A 19,524-nucleotide genomic window follows, 5' to 3' on the forward strand; every position below is an offset into this window, starting at 1 on the left:
GACCAGTGAACAGTGTGGGGCTAGTGATAGGGAAATGGTAGTGTCTGTGAGTAACTGATGGCCGGAGAACAGTGTGGGGCTAGTGATAGGGAAATGGCAGTGTCTGTGAGTAACAGAGGACCAGTGAACAGTGTGGGGCTAGTGATGGGGAAATGGCAGTGTCTGTGAGTAACAGAGGACCAGTGAACAGTGTGGGGCTAGTGATAGGGAAATGGCAGTGTCTGTGAGTAACAGAGGACCAGTGAACAGTGTGGGGCTAGTGATGGGGAAATGACAGTGTCTGTGAGTAACAGAGGACCAGTGAACAGTGTGGGGCTAGTGATAGGGAAATGGCAGTGTCTGTGAGTAACAGAGGACCAGTGAACAGTGTGGGGCTAGTGATGGGGAAATGACAGTGTCTGTGAGTAACAGGACCAGTGAACAGTGTGGGGCTAGTGATGGGGAAATGACAGTGTCTGTGAGTAACAGGACCAGTGAACAGTGTGGGGCTAGTGATGGGGAAATGACAGTGTCTGTGAGTAACAGGACCAGTGAACAGTGTGGGGCTAGTGATGGGGAAATGACAGTGTCTGTGAGTAACAGAGGACCAGTGAACAGTGTGGGGCTAGTGATAGGGAAATGACAGTGTCTGTGAGTAACAGAGGACCAGTGAACAGTGTGGGGCTAGTGATGGGGAAATGACAGTGTCTGTGAGTAACAGAGGACCAGTGAACAGTGTGGGGCTAGTGATGGGGAAATGACAGTGTCTGTGAGTAACAGAGGACCAGTGAACAGTGTGGGGCTAGTGATAGGGGAAATGTCAGTGTCTGTGAGTAACAGAGGGCCGGAGAACAGGGAGATGCATGTCTCTCCAGTCCAGTTGGAGAGATGCATATTTTTTCTACTGAAGCCATCCAAGCAGTACAATGGAATGTACTGTACATGCTTTAGGTGCACCATTTTGTCTTTCTGTTTAAGCATATGATTTGGAAAATTAATTAACATGGGTGTCATGCTTGGCCAATCACCTCGCTTTAATTAGGCTACTTCATAGACAGTAACTTAGATGTTAGAACAGTACAGTAACATCATGCAAGTAATGCAGGCAGTTTACACTGGCACATCCAGATTACAGGACACTGTTGAAGCCTTGTGCAATCAGGTTGGAAATTGTAAGAACAATGAGTAGGAAGGGGAGGCACAGAGGGGTGAGTGAGGACATGCCAGAGCAGATCACATGACGCGTGTCAGTGTCATTAGTGTTATACGACTTCCTCCCAGACAAATATCCTGGAGCACAACATTGAGATTGTTTGGAACATACTTTTTCACCTTCTCTTTCCCATAAGCAGTAGTGGTTAAGAAAGTCTCAAGAATAGTAGTGCACAATTATTCTGAGGACATGGCAAAATAGCATCTTCAGTGTCACAGAGTAAAGCATGGAGGTCAGGGAATGAGGAAGCAAAAGGCCAAAGCAGCAGAATAACTCAGTTTTGTGATTGTCTGGATGAAGTCATCTTCATTAATAACAGTTACATTTAGATTTTGATCAAGGATATGACAGAAAACGTTTTTTTGTTTATTTTTTTTTATCAGGTTTTGGGGTGCTGTTTTCTGTCCGGTTTTGGTTTCAGAGAAGTTAAGTCCAATGAATACATTCAAAGCAGAGCACCTAGCCAGGGGGCATCCAAAACAAAAGCACCTTCTGCTCTGTTTGAGTCTTGAACTATTATACTTTCATTAATTAAACTCTGAACACAACAATGACCTAAAATAATGACTACTGGAAACTATTTCATTTTGACAAATCTTCTTCAGATTGGCACTTCTTTAAGCTGATTTGAACTACCTTTGCTTTAAAAATAAAGCCATTAAAAAGGTTTCTCACAATAAATACAGTACTTACATTTATTTTGTGCCAGAAGAGCAGAGGGGATGCCATGTGGTAGAGGCTGGGGGGGGGGGGCACAGTACACAAGAGAGATGGGGCCTTTTCAGGGAATACAGAAACTAGAACAGGGGATATGTGGGATAACACTGGATGGACCGAGGGGAGGGGACCGATGGTTATCTCAGCTAGCTGCTTTATGGTTTTCACTGTAGTGGCTGTGTTAGGGGGTGTAGTTTGATGTGTACTCTCTATACTTCAGGCACAGTGACAGGGTTTGGTGTGGGGCTGTGAGGAGAAATGAGGTGGGATTTAGCAGCCACAGCCCCCATGGTTCTCTGGAGGCGAGTCCTGTAGACTGGTGCTCCTGTGATTGGACAACATGTTGGCATCTCCGCCCATGCTCTCGTTCATCTTCTCACAGATGACGTCTACCAGCCGCTCAAACACCTGCTTCACGTTGATGTTGTCCTTGGCGCTGGCCTCAAAGAACTGGTACCCTGTCAGACAGAGACGGGGAAATTGAGTAGAGTAATTACTTACTGTGGAGAGATTTCAAGAAAAGCAGATGAGATATTTAGGCTTAAGGGTTCGGTGTCCCCTGCTATATCTGTGTGTAAGTGTGTTCTCATGAGGTCAGTATGCTGTGGTAGTGTGACCTCTTGGTGTATAGTCTTTGCGAAGACTGCATGATGTCGTGGATACTACTCACCAAGATCTTTGGCCAGTCTCTGACTATCCTCTGTGGGGACTAGCCTGTCATCCTCCAGTTCACACTTGTTTCCCACCAGGATCACCTGTGCGTTGTCCCAAGAGTATGTCTTAATCTGAGTTGCCCTGTATGACCGAGGTGAGAGTAGACGAATGCACAGTCTGACCCTGCTGCCTTCTCAATATGGAAATTATGGAACCTTCCACCTTTCACTCACCAGTCCTGCACAGCGTTGAAGGAGTCCTGGTTGGTGATGTCATACATGAGCAGGAAGCCCATGGCTCCTCTGTAGTAGGCTGTGGTGATGGTACGGTAGCGCTCCTGTCCCGCTGTGTCCTGTGGGGAACATGATGTATGGTCATTCTTTACAGGTTGGGTTTGGGAACATGTTAAATTGTGAGACCAGAAGGGGGCAACATTGACTAAGACCAACAGACTTGAGATGCTAGAGGTGAATGTGTGTGTGTATTAGAGGTCAACCAACTATGATTTTTCACCGCTGATACCGATTATTGGAAGACCAAAAAAAAAAGCAGATACCGATTAATCGACCGATTTTCTTTTAAAATATTTTTTACATATTTCTTTTACATTTATTTGTAATAATGACAAAAAAAATGACAATAACATCAATACTGAATGATCACTTATTTAAACTTAATATAACACATCAATAAAATCAATTTAGCCTCAAATAAATAATGAAACATGTTCAATTTGGTTTAAATAATGCAAAAACAAAGTGTTGGAAAAGAAAGTAAAAGTGCAATATGTGCCATGTAAGAAAGCTAACGTTTAAGTTCCTTGCTCAGAACATGAGAACATATGAAAGCTGGTGGTTCCTTTTAACATGAGTCTTCAATATTTCCAGGTAAGAAGTTTTAGGTTGTAGTTAATATAGGGATTATAGAACTATTTCTTTCTATACGATTTGTATTTCATATACCTTTGACTATTGGATGTTCTTATAGGCACTTTAGTATTGCCAGTGTAACAGTATAGCTTCCATCCCTCTCCTCGCCGCTACCTGGGCTCGAACCAGGAACACATCGACAACAGCCACCCTCGAAGCAGCGTTACCGATCGCACCACAAAAGCCTTGCAGAGCAAGGGGAACAACCACTCCAAGTCTCAGAGCGAGTGATGTTTGAAACGTTATTAGCGCGCACCCTGCTAGCTAGCCATTTCACATCGGTGACACCAGCCTAATCTCGGGAGTTGATAGGCTTGAAGTCATAAACAGCGCAATGCTTGAAGCACAGCGAAGAGCTGCTGGGAAAACGCACGAAAGTGCTGTTTGAATGAATGCTTATGGGCCTGCTGGTGCCTACCATCGCTCATTCAGACTGCTCTATCAAATCATAGACTTAATTATAACATAATAAACACACAGAAATACGAGCCTTAGGTCATTAATATGGTCGAATCCGGAAACTATCATTTCGAAAACAAAACATTTATTATTTCAGTGAAATACGGAACTGTTCCATATTTTATCTAACAGATGGCATCCATAAGTCTAAATATTGCTGTTACATTGCACAACCTTCAATGTTATGTCATAATTGCGTAAAATTCTGGCAAATTACTTCGCAATGAGCCAGGCGGCCCAAACTGTTGCATATACCCTGACTCTGCGTGCAATGAACGCAAGAGAAGTGATACAATTTCACCTGGTTAATATTGCCTGCTAACCTGAATTTCTTTTAGCTAAATGTGCAGGTTTAAAAATATATACTTGTGTGTATTGATTTTAAGAAAGGCATTGATGTTTATGGTTAGGTACACGTTGGAGCAACGACAGTCCTTTTTCGCGAATGCGCACCGCATCGATTATATGCTACGCAGGACACGCTAGATAAACTAGTAATATCATCAACCATGTGTAGTTATAACTAGTGATTATGATTGATTGATTGTTTTTTATAAGATAAGTTTAATGCTAGCTAGCAACTTACCTTGGCTTCTTACTGCATTTGCGTAACAGGCAGTCTCCTTGTGAGGCAGGTGGTTAGAGCGTTGGACTAGTTAACTGTAAGGTTGCAAGATTGAATCCCTGAGCAGACAAGGTAAAAATCTGTCGTTCTGCCCCTGATCAAGGCAGTTAACCCACCGTTCCTAGGCCATCATTGAAAATAAGCATGTGTTCTTAACGGACCTGCCTAATTAAATAAAGGTGCCCCCAAAACATTTTTTTTTTGGGGGGGGGGCAGAATTGGCATCCAAAAATGCCAATTTCCGATTGTTATGAAAAGTTGAAATCGTCCCGAATTAATCGGCCATTCTGATTAATCGGTCGACCTCTAGTGTGTATACGCTTGTAAATATTCAGGTCTAGAAAAGACTACAATTAATGTTTTTGTTAACATACAAAATAGATATTTGACATAAATAAACATATTTCTGTGATAGGACAATTTAAAGGACAAAGCACTATCAGCCGAAACCTTCCCACCCAAAGCCACTGTTAACTTCAGACTATTAGAAATTAAAGTGTCAGATACATGATTAAACAGAGTAACACCTACATTTGCCATGTCCGTCAACATAACTTCTTGTCAAACAACAAACCCTGGCCACTAACAAAAACCCAGTAAGAACAAAAAGAACACGGAGAGCGTCAGATGTCGATAACAGCTCTCTGGTGCCGCAGAGCTGTAGAGACCTGTTTATCGGAAACATTGAGGTTGAGTGTGATGTCAGAGTGGCTTCCCTCGAAAAGGTTAACATGAAAAAAAATTGTCAAGCAGGTGAGGAGATTAAATTGGCACGGCAACTATCCTTGGCCGTCGCTTGGTAACCTGGCTTGGGCCCCTCATTTGCATTGGAGGACTTTACATCACTGAATAGTGGGGGGGTGTTTATGAATGTTTCATTAGGGCTAATAGTGTGCAGGGTAGTCAGCCAGAATGAACTGCCACCGATTTAGAGATTGCAAAAAATAGAGCTATTCTTAACTTAGAGCAGGTGCCGGGCTAGAGAGACAAGTGCTCTGTAAGTGTGTGAGTCGGTGTATCCGCAGCGGTGTACTTCTGTTAAATGACCTTACCCAGAAGGAGAGTCTGCGTCATCTCAGGGTCATTTTTGTTTCATTTATGAATGAAGGATACCAGATGCATATCTTACCTGATATGTGCAGACATGATCAAATATTTGGCAGAGTAATGGATCTTACAGTAGCACTAACCAAATACACTGTCTCCATAACTATCTATACAACAAGTAAAGAAAATACTGTCCAAAAGCATATGCATGATGACAATGAGTGTAAAATGGTTGGGGGTCAGAGCCATTGATGTCACTAGGACCCTTCTCAGCATGCGTCACCTGGTCCTGCCGCCCACACAGAGCAGGGACACTCTAAGCCCTGGGCTTTGTGGTTCCGACACCAGGTGTGTCATTGTGCAGTTAACATATTGCCATGTGGTGTATCCTCCTAGAATAAACAGTATGGTTCAGGATGAGAAAGTAGAACCATAATGGTACTATAGAAGGCTTCAAATTAAACTCATTTTAAAAACCATGATACAAAAATCATTTCAAGCCCTTCTCATGCCACACACGCGGAGGAAAGCTTGCAGCAGTGTGAACACCTGTATACCCTCCATAGAGAGACGAAGCTCAGAGGGTTGGAGTGAAAACAGGACACTGAGGATTAAACCCCCCTGGCCATTCCACATAGGGTTGTTCATTAACTGTGTACACTTGCTCTCGAAGCCAGGGCTGATTTATTGGACATGGTTGCTACTTCCACACCTCCAATGTATGAGGCAAACTGAGGAGGGTTTTATTCTTCTCTGATTTGAAACTCATCAGATGGCATTCAGTGATCCCAGCCACCACTGACAACATTAAGCCAAATCATGTGTCCTAGGTGGAAACAGGGTCAGTGCGTCAGTCAGCTTGGTTTTGATGTGTACATTGGTGTGGACACGGTTGCTGCTGATTCATCTTGATTGAATACAATACCATATAGGGTGTTTGTCTTGTTTAAACAGCATTCACTGTACGTGGAAATAGTTTGCCTTGAAACACTTTCAGACGTCAGGGGACTAGGCTACATTGTAATAAATTGTACACTTCTGGTAGCCCTTTAATTCAAGTATTTCCACAGAACATTATATTTCTTTCCAATTGGTTCTATTGACCAATCAGTTCAGCTCTGAAAAAGATCTGATGTGGTTGGTCAAAAGACTAATAAGTGGAAAATTGATCAGAATTGGTCTGCCTGTCCAAACACAGCCTTAGTCTCTAGAGCATGTGGTACAAGCAGCAACAACACACTGCAGTAGCTTGAGATGAGAAACCAAGTTTTCTGCAAAACATACAAGAGAGACGGAGGGTAAAATCATTGGTGGAAAAATGACTAAATTGTCATACTTGAGTAAAGGTAAAAAAATGACATGCTATAAACCTAATTCCTTATATTAAGCAAACCCGATGGTGTGACTTACAGAAAGCCAGGGGCACACTCCAACACTCAGACATATTTTAAAAATGCAGTATTTGTGTTTAGTGAGTTCACCAGAGGCATTATATTGATAGGTGTGTGAATTGGGCCATATTGAGGTCCTTACTGAGCATTCGAAATGTAATGTATACTTTTGGGTGTCAAGGAAAGTGTATGGGGGTAAAAAAGTACATATTTTCTTTGGATTAAAATGGAGTCAAATTTGTCAAAAATGTATTGTAAAGTATTTTTACACCACTGTGTAAAATGCAAGGGCCTTGCAGATGAAGGTTTGTGATTGACCCACTATAGAATTATCAGCCACCTGTCAGAAAAACTCAATTCAATAGTGAAGGATTTGGTCTATGGATTTATATTCTGGTTTAATATACAGAGGACAACTTTCCTCTTGATGGGATGTGTATGAGAGTCCACTATGATGGCAAAAATGTGGCAATCATGTTGTAGAGACCATCGCTGGCATGCGGGACAAAATGCATAAGGCTCACTCACCCATATCTGTAGCTTTATCCTTTTCTCATTGCGGAAGACGGTCTTGACCTTGAAGTCTATGCCCACAGTGGAGACAAAGGCTGAGGTGAAGGAGTCATCAGCATAGCGGAACAGGAAGCTGGTCTTCCCCACACTGCTGTTGCCAATGATCAGCAGCTTGAACATGTAGTCAAAGTTCTGGTCAGCCGCATCCTTCTGGGCAGGCTGCTGCTGAAGGCGAGAGTCATTCACTGACGCCATCTAGAATGGAAGGCAGAGGTGTGAGAGGTGATACGACAGCTCAGGGTGAATTAAACGCCAAATCATCAGGTTAGGGGCTCGTAAGTAAGCATTTCACTAAGGTCTACCTGTTGTAGTCGGCGCATGTGACTAATAACATTTGATATGAGTCTTTGAATTTCATACCAATACAACTCAACAGTTGGTAGGTAAAATCAAAAGGCCAGGCCCAGTCCCCTAAATTGTTATGATCCAGTATGTTGCGGGGAGTTTTCAAAACCTGCTCATCATAGCTATTATGACTCAGTCACTTGCAGGCTGCAGCATCTGCCACTGGGTATCAAATTGCACACTATAAAGACCTTTTAGTGTCTGTCACTTGTTCCTAAAAGTGGGTGTAATGACTGCAAGGAATGGGTGTGAAAGGAGAGTCCATGGCCTCCCCTCTCATCCTCAGCTGAACAATCAGGGCTGCACACCACAGCTTCCTTCTGATGAGGACTGTCTCCTTGAAAACCGGTCAAGAACATAGCCGCCAGGCCCATTAGTGGGCCAGGCCAGCTAGCTCAGCATGGCCATCTTAAGAAGTAGTGATATTTAACATCAAAGGGGAATGTAGAGGACAGTCCACAGTAGAGGTCGACCGACTATGATTTTTTTCAACGCCGATACCGATTATTGGAGGACCAAAAAAAAAGCCGATACCGATTATTGAAGGACCAAAAAAAGCCGATACCGATTAAATCGACTAATTTTTATTTATATATATTTATATATATTTGTAATAATAACAAATTACAACAATACTGAATGAACAATGAACACTTTTTTAACTTAATACATCAATAAAATCTATTTAGTCTCAAATAAATAATGAAACATGTTCAATTTGGTTTAAATAATGCAAAAACAAAGTGTTGGAGAAGAAAGTAAAAGTGCAATATGTGCCATATAAAAAAAGCTAACATGTAAGTTCCTTGCTCAGAACAAGAGAACATGTTAAAAGGAACCACCAGCTTTCATATTCAATATTCCCAGGTAAGAAGTTTTAGGCTGTAGTTATAATAGGACTATTTCTCTCTATACCATTTGTATTTCATATACCTTTGACTATTGGATGTTCTAATAAGTACTTTAGTATTGCCAGCCTAATCTCGGGAGTTGATAGGCTTGAAGTCATAAACAGCGCAACGCTTGAAGCACAGCGAAGAGCTGCTGGCAAACGCAGTAAAGTGCTGTTTGAATGAATGCTTACGAGCCTGCTGCTGCCTACCACCGCTCAGTCAGACTGCTCTATCAAATCATAGACTTAATTATAATAACACACAGAAATACGAGCCTTAGGTCATTAATATGGTCAGATCCAGAAACTATAATTTCGAAAACAAAACGTTCATTCTTTCAGTGAAATATGGAACTGTTCCGTATTTTATCTAACGGGTTGCATCCATAAGTCTAAATATTGCTGTTACATTGCACAACCTTCAATGTTATGTCATAATTACGTACAATTCTGGCAAATTAGTTTGCAACGAGCCAGGCGGCCCAAACTGTTGCATATACCCTGACTCTGCATGCAATGAACGCAAGAGAAGTGACACAATTTCTCTAGTTTAATATTGCCTGCTAACATGAATTTCTTTTAACTAAATATGCAGGTTTAAAATAATATATATTTCTGTGTATTGATTTTAAGAAAGGCATTGATGTTTATGGTTTGGTACATTCGTGCAACGATTGTGATTTTTTCGCAAATGCGCTTTTGTTTAATCTTCTCCCCGTTTGGCGAAGTTGGCTGTATTTGTTAGGAAGAAATGGTCTTCACACAATTCGCAACGAGCCAGGCGGACCAAACTGCTGCATATACCCTGACTCTGTTGCACAGAACGCAAGAGAAGTGACACAATTTCCCTAGTTAAAAGAAATTCATGTTAGCAGGCAATATTAACTAAATATGCAGGTTTAAAAATATATACTTGTGTATTGATTTTAAGAAAGGTGTTTATGGTTAGGTACACATTGGTGCAATGACAGTGCTTTTTTTGCGAATGCGCTTGTTAAATCACCCATTTGGCGAAGTAGGCTGGGATTCAATGATAAATTAACAGGCACCGCATTGATTTACATGCAATGCAGGACAAGCTAGATAAACTAGTAATATCATCAACCATGTGTAGTTCACTAGTGATTATGTTAAGATTTATTGGTTTTTATAAGATACGTTTAATGCTAGCTAGCACCTTACCTTGGCTCCTTGCTGCACTCGCATAACAGGTAGTCAGCCTGCCACGCAGTCTCCTCGTGGAGTGCAATGTTATCGGCCATGATCGGTGTCCAAAAATGGCGATTACCGTTTTGTTATGAAAACTTGAAAGCGGCCCTAATTAAATTGGTCATTCCTATTAATCGGTCGACCTCTAATCCACAGACACTATTGTGGGGCAAAGAAAATCTCTTGTTGAAGCTGTATCTCTATGATTACATATTTGTGCCCACTGAGATTATAGGGGTGTGAGAGTGAGTCCACTGCCCCTTACTTGTAACATGGGTGATGATCTGTGCGGTAAATGTTAAATAAGGCAAATGTATGATGTAAAGGCCAAAATGATTCTGTGCAAAAGCAGGTCTGTACTATAATCCCCTATCACATGGCACCAATCAAACTTTCATCTGACCATTGCTTTGTGGGTCTAAAGTCATTGGATCATTGGTCCCACACTGTGTGTACAAAGAATATGCGGGAAACCCATTGGATCAAATGTTGTTTTCTCTCAGAACGTACGCCTGCTAAATCCTGGTCACATCATGCACATTTACACTGTGGCTCAAGAAGTCTTGAGGCAAAATAATATTTTGGGAAACTGTTTTTCTACCCTAAATCTGTGACAACTGTTGTGCTGCTGAGGCAATGAGTAGCCTACAATGTCCAATATTACTCAATTCAATATCCCATTGTACAATAATAATATTATATAAGCCATCCCAATGCTGCAATCATATTGTCCAAATTATACTAAGATATTAGAGACCAAAGTTACTGGATGATGAAGTGTTGAGAAACACATGGCCAAAACTGTTTGTGGACAAGTAGCATTAGATCACTTTGACCAGGGGGTGATGAATTTAATACTGGCATGCCACCATCTGCCACAATAATCAGGTACATCTCTGACGGGACAGATTTTACATCACTGACATCACAGAACAGGCCTCCACTTAGTAGAGTTGAAATGGGAGTCATTTTTTATGCACTGGAGAAGCATTTGTTCTGTAAAACAAATAAAAGAGGCCATTTTGGTGAATAGGCCTATTGTGGTCTCTCAGCTGGCACTGTTTGCAGAGTAAGGTTGTTATAGGAAATTAGATCTTGATTGGTTGGCAGCTGTCTGTTCCCTATTAAAGAATGGTCGTAAACACAGGTGAAAAATGTTGTGGTTTCAGTATACCTGGACAAGCTCAAATTAATAGCACAATAAGTAGGCCTATACTTGTCAACTCACTCTCTACCCATCATATTGAAAGTTGTCAAGTGACTCTCAGTTTCATTATATTACACATAAATCATTGGACAAAGGCATCTTCTGTATGGGGGAGTTTTGTTAAGAGCCCCGATGCTCAATCTGAACATTAACAAGCGTCTGTTTTGGAAGCATACAGGAATGTATCTTTCATATCAGTGAGAAATAATTTTAAAAGGTTGAATTGATACACCTTGATAGGGTTGGTTTCAGTGGAGGACGACTCCTAATAATGGCTGGAAAGGAGTGAACGGCATCACACCTATGTGTTTGATGCATTTTAACCATTCCACTCCAGCCATTAGCACGAGCCTGTCCTCTCCAATTAAGGTGCCACCAACCTCCTGTGGTTAGTGTTCCCACAAGGCCATATCTCCATGTTACAGAGCTTGTTTACTGAAGATAAGAGGCGACCGACCACCTGTGCTAATTACCCATGGAGCGTGTTCTGAACACCTGTATGTATGTAAGCGTAACTCGGGAGGTGTAGTTTTGTCAGATGGAGGCACCCATAGCTGTATAGATCTGTGCATTTTTTTTAATTTGACGGATTCTTTCTTGCTAATGTAAAGGCCACAGCAAGCGACGATTTGACGTTTCAAAACGTTGAAACAGCGTCGGGATTTAAAGTCACATGAGAGTCGTGAATGGCTGAAACTGTAGGGATAAGGTAAATGCCGCCTAGAGTTTGACAGCTATATCTCTATATGATATAGAACTGCCAAGGTAGACCCTATACAGAGAATGGGGGTGAAGAAAATCCATAGCTGACAATTTGTCCTTTCGGTTCTTCAAATCGCACCAGGTGCTCGAGCCTCGAGGATTAATTGGCGATGTCTCGAAAACCCGTTGTCGCATTATATAAACATGTAAAACTAAATCCAGTGTACATTAAATTGAGTTAAGTAAATGAGAATATAATGCCCAGCAAATGATTTTCGTTTGGACATGAAGGAAGCTGGACAAAGGTGCAGAAAATATTGACCAAACTTTTTCCAGCCACTTACCTACTAATCTATGGATACGGAATTTCTTTGACTTTAATCTTCAATGTTATTTCCTTTCAAGTGAAGAGTGAAAGTTCCCTATGGTCTTCAACAACCTGAATTCTCTTTCCGCCCACCGCTTTCTGCCTCACCGTTTTCCTCTGAGCGTTTGTGGAATAGAACAGGCAGCTCCCGGATCTCGTTTGTGTACAAAGGAGCACCCTTCGAGAGCGCAGCAGTCAGTGTTGTGATCACCTCACGCGACAGTATTCACACAGTTATAATCTCTCTCACACACTTCCAGAGAGCAAATTTACTGTACTTTATGATCCTTCACTCAGCTCTAGCCTGTTTCGAAATAAGAGCTTTCACAAATCAAGGCAGCATTTACAGTATGTTTGATGTTTATGTCTATTAAATTGTTGAATAATATAGAGAATATTCTGAGCTGGGTCAGTCTTCTGATCTGAACTTCAGAGATGCTCTGTAGTCTGCCAACCTCATAATTTATTAAGTATAACTCAACATTTGATAATGCAGATCATTAGAAATACACTAATGAGATATTTTTTACATTTTACCTTTATTTTACTAGGCAAGTCAGTTAAGAACAAATTCTTATTTTCAATGACGGCCTAGGAACAGTGGGTTAACTGCCTGTTCAGGGGCAGAACGACAGATGTGTACCTTGTCAGCTTGGGGATTTGAAGTTGCAACCTTTCGGAGCCGCCCCAAAATCACTGGGCTTAGATCCTAAAATGTTGTGTAAGTTAATATTTTCATGCAGATATGGGAGGCCAACTTTGGAAAAGCATCCACCAGTTAATAAATCAGAATTATTTCCATGAGTGAATATGTTCACATCCTTGACACTTCCTGGTGGGGCCCCCTTTAGGTGCACTTTTTGTTTTTTGCCCAAGCACTACACAGCTGATTCAAATAATCAAAGCCACCAACATCCTGTGGTTAGTGATAGGGAAAAACAAAACATGCACCCAGGACCGAGTTTTGGAAATCCTGTTTTAGACACTTGCTCATAGTCACTACTTAGGAATTCCAGAAATCAGCAGTGTGAAATGTTTTTTCTACTACTGCACATGAAGGGTACTTTGTTTTCTAGTTCACATGGCTTACTTCCAGCAACACCATACCACCAGTTTGTGGCTCATTGACCTGCTGTGGTATCTGGGTAATGTAACATGGGGAGTGAATTAGTTTGATTGTAGTGTACCTGTATATCTGTAAATAATGTGTTCTCTTTTCCTTTTTTTGAAAAGTAAACAGTGTTAGTTCACTCCAAGAGAAACTCCAGAATTGGTGGCCTGGTTTACCTCTAATTACATAGGGAGAGATTTCTCTTGAAATCTCACCTAATCAGTGTAGGTGAACTTGTGCTGCTGGAGTTAAAAGAATGCAATTTCCTTGTGCCACTTAAGCCTGTCTGACAAGGCTCATCTCAAGATGAAGTCTTTCCTTCTGAGCCAAGAGGAGTGGCCCAGACTGCTGCGAGACATACAGTATAGGCATGATAAGAATCTAAACATTTTCTATGACACTGTCACTCTCCCTGTACTTTCCATACCAAACGGATTCATCTTGATGATCTACCACTGTAAACTAACTATTCTGAGACAACATCTCAACATTGTAGTTTGACATTAACACTAATAAAGATACTTACATGCATACAGCTAAAACAACCAGACTAATACATCACAACATGTTGGTTGTAGAAGCCTTTTCACTCACTCTGAAACACCATTACAGGTTTGGGTTCTGTCCAGTCATCCATTAGTGATATTTTAACTTTATTAAGACATCATCCCTGTCCTCCCAGACTTGCCAGCAAAGCAGTGGTCGGTCTATTTATTCAAAGCTGTTTAAATGTTTTTTATTTTTACATGATGTCCGTCACAATAATGAAGTTAGAACCAGTCTGTTCAAGAGGTGGGCACCAACTGTGTGGTCTGGTCTTAATATGTTGCATGTTATTGACCCTGTATTGCACCTGATTTTCAAAAGAAAATGCTCAAACTGTAGGAGTGCATTTCCTGCTTCCATCAAGGGTAACAACTAAAACTGATTTTTTTTTCTTGTTTCAACATCAAAGATGACTTAACAATATTATTGGTGCTATTGAATTCATCATTTGTAGGAATTTCCATAATTGTAACTTATTCACCGTACATAATTATGTGCTAAATGTTATGTTGTTAAAAAATATCAACCTAATGATTGTACGTTTTTTTTTTGCAGACATTACCCTCTAGTGGAAGTCAAAAGCAATACAATTTCCCATTTAATAACAGTCCAGAATCTTGTGCTTTTCAACAACAAAAATGTATCTACAAATTCTGTGTAAGTGTTAAACCTCTGTTTTGAAACATTATCAGGATCACTGCACATTATACTTCAGCTCTCACCCTTCAAGTACATCAATGTAAAATGAACAATAATTGTAGGGAAATCAAAAAGAGGATCACTAACATTAATTATTTTTCTAAATCATGTACATCTGAAAAATATAAATCGATGTTTATTACATTCATCCTTTCCCGGTTTTGACAAAGGAAAGACCAAAAATACTTTGAAATCTTTTGACATTGTGTGCTGTTTTCTATTGACAGGTGAAACAATTAGATTAAAAAGGCATATTAAAAACAATATGGTTAAGCGTTGTGTTCTGGGTCCGTATGCATCAAGCGTCTCACTAGGAGTGCTGAAATAAGATCAGGCCCATATGTAATATGCCTAAACCTGTGTTTACACAAGCAGCCAATTCTGATATTTTTCCCCACTAATTGGTCTTGACCAATCATATCAGATCTTTTCAGATTTTTTCCCAGATCTGATTGTTCAGATGAGAAACCTATGGAATCTTATTTGTGATTTAAAGGCAAAAATCCTACATTAGCATTCCTACTCTGAGACACTTGATACATACATCCCCTCATTGAAAGTCACCAAACACAATCTCTAAATGGTGTGTAAATTGAGAGCTGTGTACACTATGTTGGTGGTTGTGCAGATAAACCCAATCAGGTTGCACAGGATGGACAGGCCATGATAGTGGCCAAAGGTGCTCTTGTAGGCCTTATACTTGGGGTCCTGCTCCCTGAGTTTGGCGTAGGCTTCCCTCTGGCTCCCTATCCCTATTTGGTTCCCCAGGCCATGCTCCTGCTCCACCTCCCGCAGCTTGAACATGACCTCTGTGGCAGACGGGCCAAACCACTGTGCGTTTAGACCTGCCATGATGACTGCCACAAAGTACAGAGCCATCTATAGGGGAAGAACAATTTTTATTCAGAATTTCAGCATTGCTTGCTGTTTGGGGTTTTAGGCTGGGTTTCTGTACAGCACTTTGAGATATCAGGGCTATATAAATAAAATGTATTTGTACATAGGTGACGTCTATAATGTAGATACAACCATTATCTAAATCGGAAATAATCTTTACATGTCAATTGTGCAGGCTGTAATGCTTCACCGGTACAGATTGAATCCTGCCCTAAATTACTAAATAGAATGTGATATGACCTGCAGGCTTTCGTGCCAATCCAGCAGCTCTCTGGGGTGGTAGACTGCATACACAGCCAGGCTGACAAAGTTGCTGCCCAGTAGGCAATAGAAATATACAGGGAACAGCTTGCTTTGCACCAGCCCAAAGGTGTGCAGTGTTACTTGCTTCAACAGTGTAACACCTGTGGGTGGGAAAAGAGATCATGTAAGTGAGAGAAATGGGGAGACAAATACTGTGCCTCAAATTCTTAATCTTGGCTTCTTTTGATATGCCACTTTGAGTGTTAGCAAAACCCTACAATCTAACAGATTTCTTCTGCTCATCCCCTATCGATCCCAATATCATCACCTGCTATAAAGGAGACCCACAACTGCATTCCCCATGCAAAGGACAGCACCAGCAGGTGCAGCACTTTCACCAAATCTGTAGGCTCCCCTTCTGTGACCATGGTATTAATCTGGGGGACAAAAAGAGAAAAAGTCCCAGATAAATGTTAGCAAGCAAACCAGATAAATTAAGTTCCATTACAGCATTGGGAACATAAAACAAAAAAAACACATCCCCACTCAAAAACACTAATTCAACAAAGACCATTGGAAGCCCCTTCAAACAGCATAATTTGAGGACTGGAAAGTGGTCCGTCTACACGTGCAAACTTGATTAGCATGCAAGTGATGGTGGTTTCGAGAGATAAGAGTTCTGACCTGTTTACTAGACTAATACTCCAAAGTTGGATAGCTAGCGACCTAGCAAACAAAAATGGAAAAAAATTCTATACTGTTAATTGAGGATTAAATACTTAATTCAATATCATATTTTGGGAATTGGAAACCATAAGTGGAATGGCATTTGTCAGATAAACTAGAAATCTCGCTAGCACAACTCATTTAACGTTAGCCAGCTAACATAGTAATTCGTAGCTAGGTGAGTTACACAACTGCGCGCGTGTAGTGTTGCAGTGCATTCCAAAGAGAGGAAAGTGGCTTTTCACTTGTTTGTCTTATTTTTTCCTTAAAAACTCAACTGAAAAATAACTACCTGGATGTGGTATGTTGACTGAAGGGAAACCGTCTTCGCAACTCCCGTTGATCGAACACCAGAACAACACTTCCTCTCTCACACGTCAATGTCCATTAACCACGCCCTCAAGAAATATCTACAAATCACATGATTACAGAATGAATATTACGTTAAATTATAACCCACAAACCAATCAATGAGATAGAACGTAATCCCCGCCGTGTCATTGTGACACCGTTTTTATCTACCCACTTACAATTTACTTAGCTCAAGTCAGTTGACATGGACGACAAGAGGGCCTTGGTGAGTAGAAAACACACATGTGGCACTCAAAGTCATACAGTACAAAAATAGTTTGTTAGAACGATTTTTAATACAATGCCGATTGTTGTTTCAGTGTGAACCACCGCCCCTTCCTGCTGAAGGTGTGTAAGTGTTATTGTGTCAGTGTGATCATCAGAAACTAACATAACTTGACAATACCTGGTGTAATACTGCATGGTCATTGTTCACTGACTTTCTTGAGTTGTCTTCTAGTAGCAGTAGGTGAATCTCAGGAGTCTCTCCGAGATGTTGTGGAAAGAATTAGGTCAGAGGTTGAAACACAAGCCAAGGTGACTTACTGCTTCCTGTAAAATGTAGTATTTTTCCCATATTCAAGATTGTCTACTGTTTTCTTTGGTGGCTTGTTTTGGTTACTGTTTTATTCAGGGGATATTGTTTCAATTAATATTTGCTGTTTTGTAGACTATTGATTCCCTGTGCAAAACTTTATTCATGCACGAGGCAGAGAGAACCCAGAATCTCAATACCATGGCAGTCCTTCAATGTAAGTGAGGACACAACACAATCACGCCCGAACCACACCTGACCCTTGATTCCATGATTATTATTATTACTGTTTACTTGAGTTGAACCCTCTGTCATAAGGGCTAAATAGCACTGTCATAACAATGACTTAAAGATGACATAAACTGTCCTCGTGTCCTTGTTCCTCCAGCCGAGGTGCACCATTTGGCTGCACATGTTGCCGCCCAGCACCTTGAGGAGCGTTTTGAGGGCCTACGCTGTGAGGTCTCCACTGAGCTCCACTACTTGCGCAGCCTCCTGTCCCACTCTCTCTGCTCCTGTCCTACTCTCCAAGCCTCCTGCTCCAGCACTCACCCCTCAGACATCCAGAGGCAAGCTGCCATCAACCACATCTCTCAGGAACTCTACCACAGGTAGATCTGGATAAGGAAGTCTGAAGTGTGGTGGAGATACTTTGGTGAACTACACTTGCATGATGATAAGTAAACTTCAGCTCAGTGGGCTAATGCAGTAATAACATGTAATTCTCTCTCAATTTTTGTATGTGTATGTTGTCTGTTTCTTCAGTCGAAGAGTCCTGTGGGAGCAGATTGCTGAGCTAAGGGAGGAAATCCACAACATTCATGGCCTGCTTAGCAAGTTTGATTTGATGTTTTTCAGACCAAGAACCTCTTCCATAATGTTGTTCTAATGGAGTTTTTTTTAAAACCGTACTCAAGTTTTCCTTTCCTTTTTAGAAAAACTAAGAGATGAAACTATGCGCAGATTGACAGAGAAATACTGCAAAGATATGGTATTTCAGAGCTCACATTTCTCTCCCCCAAATCACTTTGACCTGAATGATTCCACTTCATCAAACAAATTATACAAACTTTACAATTGAAACAATCTTCTGAACTGTACTTGGGCTATAATGATTTGGACTGCTGAAGCTTATCTAATGTTATGTGACATGTTCTGGAATATGTGTCTATCTGTCTCCATTTTCAGTGCTTGGAGAGGATGATTGACAGCTATCAGATGAAGGACGACGCTCTCAAACTGCAGAGGCCTCAGGACACGCTCAGGTCAAATGCAAGGTGAAAGCTCTGGGGTGAGGTTAGAGTAGATGGCAAGCAATCTGACAGACTGCTATTACTAAAGGAATTATGATGATGCATCCCTATAACAAGTGCTCTCCCCTAGGTCAGATGTTTCTGAGTTACAGAATAAGCTTCAGACTATAACAATATCGAAAGGCAAGGCTCCCAATAAAACAGGTAAGATATCTAGTAATTAACTTGCTGTTGATCTACAAAGATGCAGCATTTGCATTGAAATACAAAGTGTATTTCTCTGTTTGCTGAGATCAGTTTTTATTGATAGATCAGTTTTTTTGCTATGTGCATGGTCTCTTGCATCGTATACTAGGCCGAACTGAACGAATAGGACAGAGGGTTATGCCAGCCAATTCAGATTCAGATGAAGGGCAAAGTGGAATATGTGCTAAAGGAATGACACCAAAGATCAAAGAGGAAATCGATGTGTCTGCCAGGTAAATGAAAGCACACTAATATCCTGCTTTGCTGTTTCTCATCTATTACTGACAACAGTAATTCATGTTATCATCTAATTAATAAGCACACTTAATTTTATGTATATGTTAGAAGTGAATTCTTCATTTTGTCTCTGTTGCAGAAGGAAATAAAGTTCATAGCTGGAATCCTCTATCTACCTTTTGCCCTACCTTGTCTCACACTGTCTTCTTTATGACAGCCAAATAAAATCAAATTGTGGTCTACACTGACAATTATTTTCTGTTTGAGCTTTGTGCATTCAACACATTTCTTTATCAATAATTCACATAAAAGGCTGTTATTTTTTTATCAATAATTATCTACTGTACACTATTAAACACAGGAGGTTGGTG

General features: G+C 40.9%; 3 protein-coding genes across 5 annotated transcripts; 1 reads left to right on the forward strand and 2 right to left on the reverse strand.

Annotated features, from left to right (window-relative positions):
* Nucleotides 1-1,873: 1,873 nt before the first annotated feature.
* Nucleotides 1,874-12,450, reverse strand: LOC118365517 (ras-related protein Rab-3D-like). The gene is made up of 5 exons (XM_035747792.2): nucleotides 12,287-12,450; nucleotides 7,543-7,782; nucleotides 2,797-2,915; nucleotides 2,580-2,704; nucleotides 1,874-2,367 (listed from the first exon to the last, which is right to left on the reverse strand). Exons 2-5 carry the CDS (start codon nucleotides 7,780-7,782, stop codon nucleotides 2,180-2,182), a joined length of 672 nt encoding a protein of 223 aa, XP_035603685.1. The 5' UTR covers nucleotides 12,287-12,450; the 3' UTR covers nucleotides 1,874-2,179.
* A 1,691-nt stretch (nucleotides 12,451-14,141) lies between these two features.
* Nucleotides 14,142-16,940, reverse strand: LOC118365518 (transmembrane protein 205-like). 2 transcript variants are annotated; one of them, XM_035747793.2, is made up of 4 exons: nucleotides 16,824-16,940; nucleotides 16,134-16,242; nucleotides 15,803-15,966; nucleotides 14,142-15,544 (listed from the first exon to the last, which is right to left on the reverse strand). In XM_035747793.2, the coding sequence occupies exons 2-4, from the start codon at nucleotides 16,231-16,233 to the stop codon at nucleotides 15,242-15,244; spliced, it is 567 nt and encodes a 188-aa protein (XP_035603686.1). In that variant the 5' UTR covers nucleotides 16,234-16,242; nucleotides 16,824-16,940; the 3' UTR covers nucleotides 14,142-15,241. The 2 variants fall into 2 exon arrangements, with proteins under 2 accessions (XP_035603686.1, XP_035603687.1); XM_035747794.2 differs by lacking the exon at nucleotides 16,824-16,940 and adding an exon at nucleotides 16,490-16,512.
* A 7-nt stretch (nucleotides 16,941-16,947) lies between these two features.
* Nucleotides 16,948-19,404, forward strand: LOC118365516 (uncharacterized). Of its 2 annotated transcripts, none has more exons than XR_008088667.1 (11): nucleotides 16,948-17,108; nucleotides 17,203-17,230; nucleotides 17,343-17,419; nucleotides 17,553-17,634; nucleotides 17,806-18,028; nucleotides 18,183-18,250; nucleotides 18,353-18,408; nucleotides 18,606-18,694; nucleotides 18,801-18,874; nucleotides 18,986-19,149; nucleotides 19,293-19,404. XR_008088667.1 is itself a non-coding variant. In XM_052491182.1 (11 exons), exons 1-11 carry the CDS (start codon nucleotides 17,088-17,090, stop codon nucleotides 19,300-19,302), a joined length of 852 nt encoding a protein of 283 aa, XP_052347142.1. In that variant the 5' UTR covers nucleotides 16,948-17,087; the 3' UTR covers nucleotides 19,303-19,404. The 2 variants fall into 2 exon arrangements, 1 of the variants encoding a protein (XP_052347142.1); XM_052491182.1 differs by having other exon boundaries at nucleotides 19,026-19,149.
* Nucleotides 19,405-19,524: the final 120 nt, after the last annotated feature.

Source organism: Oncorhynchus keta, chromosome 32 (assembly GCF_023373465.1).
Source record: "Oncorhynchus keta strain PuntledgeMale-10-30-2019 chromosome 32, Oket_V2, whole genome shotgun sequence".
NCBI classification, from domain to species: domain Eukaryota; kingdom Metazoa; phylum Chordata; class Actinopteri; order Salmoniformes; family Salmonidae; genus Oncorhynchus; species Oncorhynchus keta.

Excerpts from the sequence above, each read along its gene's own strand:
- LOC118365517 (XM_035747792.2), bottom strand. The coding sequence starts at position 7,782 with ATGGCGTCAGTGAATGACTCTCGCCTTCAGCAGCAGCCTGCCCAGAAG. Across the intron at positions 2,916-7,542 it reads GGATAAAGCTACAGATATGG|GACACAGCGGGACAGGAGCG; the intron begins GTGAGTGAGCCT and ends TGTTCCCCACAG. Across the intron at positions 2,368-2,579 it reads GAGACTGGCCAAAGATCTTG|GGTACCAGTTCTTTGAGGCC; the intron begins GTGAGTAGTATC and ends TCTGTCTGACAG.
- LOC118365518 (XM_035747793.2), bottom strand. The coding sequence starts at position 16,233 with ATGGTCACAGAAGGGGAGCCTACAGATTTGGTGAAAGTGCTGCACCTG. Across the intron at positions 15,967-16,133 it reads GTGGGTCTCCTTTATAGCAG|GTGTTACACTGTTGAAGCAA; the intron begins GTGATGATATTG and ends TCCCACCCACAG. Across the intron at positions 15,545-15,802 it reads ATTGGCACGAAAGCCTGCAG|ATGGCTCTGTACTTTGTGGC; the intron begins GTCATATCACAT and ends CTTCCCCTATAG.
- LOC118365516 (XM_052491182.1), top strand. The coding sequence starts at position 17,088 with ATGGACGACAAGAGGGCCTTG. Across the intron at positions 17,635-17,805 it reads TACCATGGCAGTCCTTCAAT|CCGAGGTGCACCATTTGGCT; the intron begins GTAAGTGAGGAC and ends TTGTTCCTCCAG. Across the intron at positions 18,029-18,182 it reads TCTCAGGAACTCTACCACAG|TCGAAGAGTCCTGTGGGAGC; the intron begins GTAGATCTGGAT and ends CTGTTTCTTCAG.